The sequence below is a fragment of the Zingiber officinale genome, chromosome 9B (genome assembly GCF_018446385.1).
Source record: "Zingiber officinale cultivar Zhangliang chromosome 9B, Zo_v1.1, whole genome shotgun sequence".
In the NCBI taxonomy this organism is placed as follows: domain Eukaryota; kingdom Viridiplantae; phylum Streptophyta; class Magnoliopsida; order Zingiberales; family Zingiberaceae; genus Zingiber; species Zingiber officinale.
In genome coordinates, this window is record NC_056003.1 from 116,804,705 (window position 1) to 116,813,983 (window position 9,279).

The window sequence follows — 9,279 nt, forward strand, 5'->3', positions numbered from 1 at the left end:
TATTCTACTTCGATTTCTTACTGTCGGAAGTTGACTTGAGCGTCGGAGCACCGTCGTCGAGAACTCCTTCCCGGCTCGATTTTATGTTTGCAGGTTCTCACCGGAGGTCTACATCACGCAGAGTCAGCGAGAGCACCACGTCCCCAGCGATCGTCGACTCAGCACTCGGACAAAATCAATTATAGTCCTTTTTATTTTTTTATAAATATTATTAAAATACTTCTTATAATTTCTTATTAATTTATTATCATTTTACTTTATATATTTATATAGGTATTATAGCTTCACTTGTTAATATCATGTATAAGAAAAGGAAGTCACGAACTGGATATTTTATATTTGTTGTGCCCGAATTATTTATGATGTAGGAGGTGCTATATTAGGAGCTACATGTACTTTTAAATTTATTTTTTTAATTTATTTTAATGATGGATAGAAAATTTATATAAAATTAAGTTGATTAATTTTAAGATTAATCACATTGTAAGATTTAAATACCTGAATTATAAATAAAAATTTATGAGAAAAGAATTAAAATAATCCGTCAAAATTAAATAAGGCACAACATTTAAATATATTTCTATTTTAAAGTATCTTAATTTCATGTTATTATAATAGTTATGTCATAGTTATTACAATGTGCATGAGTTATAAGAAAATTAATATTTTTAGAATAAGTGCTATAATAATCGATAAAATAAGAATATTTTTAGAAAGAAAAATATATTAGAGTGATATTTTTGGAATTAGAAATATTTCGAGGTGTTATTTTAATATTTTTTTAAAAAAAATGCGAATAATGAGGACGCTCTTTTATATTTCCCCCTTAAAATAACAATAATGAATTATAGGCATGTTTCCATAATAATTAAGAAAAATGTGGAGATTTCGAGAAACGTTAAAATTATAAGAGTCAAATTTTTTTTTGTCAAAATACAGCGCTGCTGACGTCATCCAGCGTGGCAATTTATTTAGCCAGTAGGGATGTGATTTTACCCTCCCCATCGATTCCGCTCCTTCAATTTGCCGACTAGGGTTACGGGGCCTTGAGTTTCGAGGTCGGTTCTGGAGCTGCGAGGAGCTTAGCACGGTTGCTGCCCTACTGCGTCTGATTCGCCGGAGCTAGGGTTTCGAAAGATTGAATTTTGGAAGAGATCGTTTGCTGGGTGTCGGGGAGACGCTTTCGAATTCGGTCTGCCCATGAGGGTTTTGGATTTCTGAGCGATTTTTTTAGCGCAATGTCTTTTGCGGGACCAGAAGACATCTTGCTCTCCACTTCCCTTGCTAGCTATCTGGACAGTGAGTTAGACTTTTCTGGATAAATTTACACATGCAATATCTTGCTGTTAGATTAGTTTATCAGATCCAAGATTTGAACTTGCTTTTTTTTTTTAACTGCTTATGTTGTTAACTCCTGTCTGGGTTAAAGCTTTCGATTTTGGGGTCTTTTAATGCTGTTTAATTTCCACTTCTTGTTACTTCTTTTGCCGCAAGAAGAAGTAACAAGAAGTGGAAATTTGATTGGTTAGAAGTCGGACTGAGTATGGGTTATTTTTGAATCTTTGATCCCTTGATTGTCGTTTGCTATTAGTGATTTAAAATCCAAAGAGATGATGTTACTTCCCATATATACATATCTTCTTTGGAAATTTTCATTAATGTAGGCTATAATGGATACTTCTTCTAGTTATATGTTTTTTTTTGGAACAAAGAGCCCTCATCCTAAATGCAAGATAAATTGGACTCGAAAATTACATGAACAAATCTGACCAATACAGAAATCATATGAAAGACAAGTGAAGGAGAAAAAGGATGGGGAGGAGGTGAGAGGAGGGAAGCAAATTGTTTATTTGGTAGAGGGAAGAGATGGGATTGCAAAGTTGAATGACTAAATACATGTCCAGAGGCAAGGGTGTTGATGTCAAATCTTGGGTCGGTAGTGGTAAATGCCTTTGGAGTAGGCACGGATAGTAGGGATGTGGAGTAGGAGTTTAGCAGAAAAACAGTTGTGCTCGACATTAGAGATATCAATGTCAGTAGCAGTGATGATGCTGGGGGATTGATTGAAATATGGAGACAGGCTTGTAAAGGGGGTATAGCCAAGAAGTTGATGGTAGAAGTTGGTGCAGGTGGAGAGCTAGATGGTGAACATAACTTTCTATTAACAACAGAATAGGAAGAATGGCTAGGGGTTGTCTTCTTAGCATTTACAAAAGGCACAGACATTTCACTTCAATTTAGTTCCTCTCTGATGCTTCCATCTGATTTTGGTAGAAATGTTGGGGTCCATTTTGCAGTCCTCGGAATCCTTGGGCAACTTCTCCCTTATTTTGTCTCTCGAAGTAAATTGGTCGCTGAGTTATAAGCACAAAAAACCCTCACATCCTAGGCAATGTTCTCAAAATTGGACTAGATATTGAACTTACAAGGTTAATTGGTTGAATCAGTGTAATCAACTTTGACTCAAAAAATAACGACAATATACTTTATATTTTTTATGCACATCAAACATTATTATTTCTATTTAGTATAAATATTAACATTAAGAAAAATTCTTTCAAATATGAAAGTCATGTATAATAAAAGGGTTAATTACTAATTCTATCATACACCTATTTAAGCTTTTTTTTGGTAGCTTAACGATAAGAAAGAAAAAAGAAAGAAACAAAAAAAAAAGTTACATCCTTAGAAAAGCAACCCCAGAAGTATCTGCCAACAAGAAGGTTGAGATTCCCTGTGGGGGAGAATGAAAAACCTTCATTCGGTCTATATTCGATGCTCCAATCTTGGCCATAAAGTCAGCACAGAACTTCCCTTCCCTTAAAGTATGCTCTAACCTAATTGTCCAGTCCTTGTTCAGCATGTGTCGAATATCATACACAATAGCTGCAAACTTATGCATGGGAGACATCTCCTCTTTAATCAAAGATATATCATTGCTTGAATCTGAGTAGCAAACGATGTGTCTAAATCCCTAGGGCTAAGATAACGAGAGACCATGTAAAATAGCTACTAGCTTTTCATGAAGGAATAAGGATATTAGAAAAACCAATGGAGCCAGCAAACCCTTTAATGCAAGCACCACGAGAGTTGCAAATAACACCTCCAAAACCTGCTATACCCAGGTTGCCTATGCAGCTACCATCCACGTTAAGAACTGTGTACTCAGTGTCAAGAGAATGCCAATGTATCCAGTGCTCCTGCATGATATCACTTCTACTATCCAAGTAACAAGCTTGAAGAGTGGTAGAAAAGTTACAAACAGTTGATAAAAGAGTGTACATGGGTATATTTTCCTTGCCAATACAAACAATGTTTCAAACCCTCCAAAGCCCACCACACACCAGCCATGAAAAGAAATATGCTGGAACCATGCGAACCATCTTTCTGTCAAGCAACCACATCTTGTTGCATGCTAAAACTATCATAGTAAAGACCCAGAGCAATCCATAAATTTTTCATGAACACAGTGCAAAAAACTTTCAACATTCATCATACATCTTTGACAGGACGCTGAGTTGCAAATTCTCCTCTGATGTAGAAGTTCAAACGTTGGGACAACATCATGGCAAGCTAGCTAGAAAAGAAAACATTAGAATATTTTAAAAGCCAAGAATAACCTACTTTAGTTGAATAACCATTAATGTCTTCCTCCCACGATAAAACATCCTAAACTTGATCAATGATCATTAAAATGAACCCGCAGGTATGAATAACCTCTTTTATCTCTTGAGTCATAGGAGTTATCACCTTATCCAGATCCCAACCATCATTACACCCAACGTTCATAACCCTGAGATTAACATCCTGTCAACATAGGACACCAAATTATACAATGGTCCAAGCGGTATCCAAGGATGGTACTAAAAAAGAGAGTCATCTACTCCAATGCGCATGCTATAGCCCTTTCTAAGAACAAGTTTGGCATTTAAAATTGAGTTCCACACATGAGAGCCTCTAGCCTGATCACCATAAATGAAAACACCATTATGAATTTATTTATGGGATAAAATTTGGACTCATAGCTTCTTTGTCTTATGTTGCATATCCCATACTAGCTTACCAAGGAGGGCTGTATTAGCCTCCATAGCTCTACTAATTCCGAGCTCACCATTTTTCTTTTTCCAGGTTAGCTTATCCCATCCAACAAGATGCATGCTCTTACTTTTATTCCCCTTCCAAATAAAATCCCGGGTGACTTGGTCAATTAAAGCACAAATATTTTGGGAAAGCCAAGAAACCTGTATATAATACGTGGGAATAGAGAATAGAACTGAGGATGCCAAAACTTTTCTCCTAGCTTTATTTAAACACTTATGCTTCCAAGCTGCTAGACGAACCTTCATTTTATCTATAATAAAAGCAAAGTCTTCCTTCTTGGTTCTCCCTTTGAGAATTGGAAAACCCAAATACTTGCCCAAGTTAGTAATACTATGGATGGAACATATAGTATTGAGATGTTCTACTTTTTGTCTTAGCGCACCAGAAGAATAGTAAGCTGGATTTAGTCACATAAACTTTCAATTCTGAAGCTCCATTGAAATTCTCGAAAAGATCAGCCACCATTCTAAATTTAATTTTTTTTGCTTAAGTGAATAGGAGGACATCATTAGTGAAAAATAAATGAGAGACACTGGATCCATTTTTAGAGACCTTGGTAGGGATCCATCTTCTCATAACAACCTCATTATTAATAGCCAATGATAGCTTCTCCATACAAATTACAAGAAGGTAGGGAGAGAGGGTCATCCCCTTGTCTAAGCTTTGATGTTCATGTTATGCTTTAAATTTTATCAAAGATACTCTTTCCTACTAAAGTTATTGACATAGCTACCATATCTTAATAGAATATATTGTTTTTTTTAAAAAAAAAAATAGTTCCATATCTTGAAAAATCTCATCAGAATTTTATAAAAATAAAAAAGAGAAATTTCCTAACTAATGCTGGTAGAGTATTTTTGAACCATCCCCTTAACCCCTTAACACAACAAGCTTGAAAATCTTGGTTGAAAGAAGAAATTTGAAGAAAAATTGGTTATTCTAGTTTTACCAATTTCTTGAATTTTATACTTTTTTTCTCCCTCTCTTCAGTTTCCAGGTTATGTATCATACTCAACTGGAGTGGCATTTGGTTTTGATTTAACCGGTTGAATTAGTTGGGTTTTAAATACCGTGATTCTAGGCCTATTAATATGGAGAGAGGCTGCATCTACTTATTCTATGTTAGCTACTCAATAATGAGGCAAAAAGATTTAAGCTAGCCTCTCAATCCTGCTTGTGATAGTCCTTTTTTTTTTAAGCCTGAAGAAAATCTTCTACCACTATGGTTAAATGACATTGAGATACAGATGTGTAAAGTACATTTGTTGGTGAAAATCATAATTTAATTTGGTTAATCAACAATGAAATATCAAATGAGATGTTGAATATGCAGTTATAGGCTAGATTTATTTTTGTGAAAGTGACCCTTGCGAAACAAGGTGGCATTGATTTTAAATTTTTAATTCAGTTTTGAATTCTCTTAGATCCCAGCAGGAATTCTACTTAAACATACAGTTTGACATAATTTGGAGGTATTGTTCAGGAATATAACCTTTTGAAGAGGATATGCAAACATTTTATTGTTGTTTGTTTTTCCTTGCAGAAAAGCTTCTTGTGTTATTACGCGATGGGCGAAAGCTTCTAGGCATTCTTCGTTCTTTTGACCAATTTGGTATTCATCAATATTTTATAAATTCAGTTGCATTTTCTCTGACAAATTGAGATTCTTGATAACATCCTTTATTTTACAGCCAATGTGGTTCTTGAAGGTGCATGCGAGCGGGTAATTGTAGGAGATTTATTCTGTGATATTCCTCTGGGTCTCTACGTGATCCGTGGGGAGAATGTCGTTTTAATAGGAGAACTGGTATTTTTTTTATCTTTTCAATGATTAATTGACTGTTAATATGTTCTATTTTGCTGCAACTTTGCTGACCATGTACTGAAATTTCTTAAGGACTCGGAGAGGGAGGAGCTTCCAGCCCATATGATCTGTGTTTCGGTTCCAGAGATCAAAAGGGTAAGCGTTATCCCTTGGTCAAAATAAATGTAATCTCTTACAATTGTACTATGTCTAGATGCCGTCACTTCTGTTGTCTTCTAAGTTTGTGGATGTTGTTAATAGATGCCCTTGCATTTGCATTTCACAGTCATGTTAAAAGTTTTGCGTCTACCTACAATTTATAGATTTGGTCTTTTAATATTTAAGTCAAGCCTAGCAGAAACAGTATACCGGTCTGTTTGCTTTTTATGCTGTGGTGCTTGGAGGAGACTGGAGAGAGAAAGTAGAAGGGAAATCAAGTAGTTTAAGGGAAGAGAAAAGAAAAGAAAAGAAATGAATTGTGTCATCTTATTTTCACCCTGTCCTATTATTCCTGTTTACTTGAGGATCAATAACAAAGGGAAAGAGTTACTTTGCTGGGCTTATTAGATGCTAAAACTTCATTTCCTTTCAATTCCAGTAATAAAATAGAAGAATTAGCCAGAATTAAATTCCTAACTCTTCCTATTCCTGTAATCCTGTCCTAGGAAATAAATGTTTTTATTTCTTTTTCTTTTCCTTTCCTATTCCTACCCAAGTAAACAATAAACATAGCATTAGTTCTTGATTTTCTCCATCCAGTAGTCATGTGTATGTGCTTTTCGACACCATTTTTGTATGTTTGTAGTCACTGCATAATGCTACTCATAGAAGCCTGAAAATTCTTCAAGTGCATTACTCATGTTTGTATGTGTTCTTGACGCAATTTTCCTATGCTTTTTCTAATTGCATAAGGCTACTCTTCAAAGCCTGAAAATTGTTATAGTACAGATACTGCGTGATGAGAGATCGTTTTATTTCTAAGATTGCACGTCTCTTGGAGTACATCTAGTCATTAAAAATGTAATTTCTCTTGGGATTTTATTATTTGAAATCTTAGATATCCCCCATACATGAGCCGGCAGGATATTATCTCGGTAAGAGTATGTTATGCCAAACATAGATTGTACTTACCTAGTGTTTTCAATTTGTAATGAAATATGTTTACATCTAAATTCATGTCCATGAAATATTTTGTACCAAGAAATAATCTCTATCGGCCGTTTATCTTTCGGTTATACCTTTGATTAGTGTATTAAATTAGTTGTAGTTTGTATGATGTACTAATTCTTATGCAAAAGCTACATTACATTTTCGTTCGTCCAAAAAAAGACATGTTCCAATCTTTCGGTACCTTGACAACATCTTGTGTATTTTGAATAGGCACAAAAAGCTGAGAGGGAAGCCACAGATCTCAAGGGCTCTATGAGGAAGAGAATGGAGTTTCTCGATCTCGACTAGATGAACTTTATGATCTGCATTCTGTGTTCCATTCTTCACTATGATGTGCTTAAATTATGCCGCATTTTTATCGCGGTTTGCTTCAAAGCAAGAAGCCCTAGTGTCATCTTTAGTTGGATTTGCATGGTTGAAAGATTAGGGTTTGGTGCATTCCTTAAAAATTGTAATTTGTATACTTGAAGCGTACACAATTGCTCTCATATCGTCATCGTCCTGTGGACGCCGTTTTGTTTGTCCCCAAGATTATAATAATGCCTTGCTGCAGTTAAGATAGTTTCGAATCAATTCTCATAGAATGGTTCGAACAAAATTGTGATTGAAAAAGAATTTCTATTTCTTGCTCCGAGACTCGACTCTCCTTGATCGATGTACATGGAAGGTAGATCGAAAATTCTTCGACATCTACACCTCTTCTATCACTAGTACAATGTCAACATTGCCGCGCGGGATGGTGTGTCTTGGTCGACTTAATCGATCGAGCTTTGCTATCTATTTCTTGTTTTGTAAATTAGTACTCTTCTACATGGATTATGTGCATACAATTGGAGTCAATCATCACGAGGTTTGAGATTTAAATTTTGATAAAATCAAAATAAATATTTTTTTTATGTGCTAATTATTATTCTAAAGGTTAGTGGTTATTCATGATTTACCTCCTCTATATTGATCCTGAGATGAATTGATATGAGTATTAGGAGCGAGCGTAGTTATCTTTTGTTACAATGTGCATACAATTGGAGTCGATACATTTATTTTTTTCCCATAAATAAGATGAAATTGTCCATCCTTCTATAAAAAAAATATTGCACAAGGTATGTAAATGAACTTTGTTGCTAAGGTTTTCTCTACGAAGAGCGATGGAACATCGAGAGAGACTTCTTGCTTACACTGTAAATTTGCAATAGAATTTAACATTTCATATTAGTTATAAGGTAAAAGTCAAAAGGCGTTCTACTTTTGTTTTTTATTATTTTCAAATCATTAAAAGGGCACAATGCTTTTGCTTAAGTGATATTCATTTAACCTCCTAACCTTTAATATTATTTTTATTATTATCTCTCGTCTAAATTTTAAACCGATCTAGTGTATTATAACAACTATGATTTTATAGATATTATACATATTGTAGTAGTTTTTGTAACTACTACAACATATACTTAACCAAATAAAAAATATTTATGCTGTAGCAGTTACGATTTTATAGTCGCTACAATGCGAATTCATCATGTTCATCTATCATTCATATTATAACAGATACGATTTTATAGCTGCTACAAAGTGGATTTATCTCGTTCATTTATCATTCACGTTATAACAATTACGATTTCGAACTGTTACACACGATCTCCCATCTAAATTATGAATCGATCCAGTATGTTATAATAGCTACACTTTCGTAGCTGTTACACATGTTATAGCAGCTATGGTTTTAGAGGTATAAATTCAGGTGGGTTTAGGCTGGCAGCAAAGATATTACAAAAAAATCACAACCCAAATCCGACTCAAACCCAAACACAACCCAAATCCGACCCAAACACAACCCGAAACCTTAAACCCGAACCCGGATAATAACCCGAATAACCCGACCGACCTGATTAAAAAATATCTATTTTAAAATTATTTTTCTATAATTCTTCATGTTTATTTCAATACTTCGTTATTATTATTATATTAACTTTTTACTATTATGTACATAAAAATATCTGAATTTTTAAAATAAAATTTGATTTAACCCTAAAAAATACCTAAACCCTAAATTTAGATCAACCTAGGTCAACTTGAACCTAACCTAATTCTAGCATAACCCAAAACCCCTAATTTGAACCTGAAAACTCCCAATCATAACTCGATATTTTTTGAGTCGACTTGAGTCAAGTTGGTGGATTAGATTCATTTTTCACACCCTATAATACATA

The 9,279-nt window shown here is 34.5% G+C and overlaps 1 protein-coding gene across 1 annotated transcript; it reads left to right on the forward strand.

Annotated features, from left to right (window-relative positions):
* Positions 1-992: 992 nt before the first annotated feature.
* On the forward strand, positions 993-7,648 carry LOC122025016 (sm-like protein LSM1B). Its single transcript, XM_042583773.1, has 5 exons — positions 993-1,299; positions 5,645-5,713; positions 5,793-5,908; positions 5,999-6,061; positions 7,286-7,648. The coding sequence occupies exons 1-5, from the start codon at positions 1,239-1,241 to the stop codon at positions 7,361-7,363; spliced, it is 387 nt and encodes a 128-aa protein (XP_042439707.1). The 5' UTR covers positions 993-1,238; the 3' UTR covers positions 7,364-7,648.
* Positions 7,649-9,279: the final 1,631 nt, after the last annotated feature.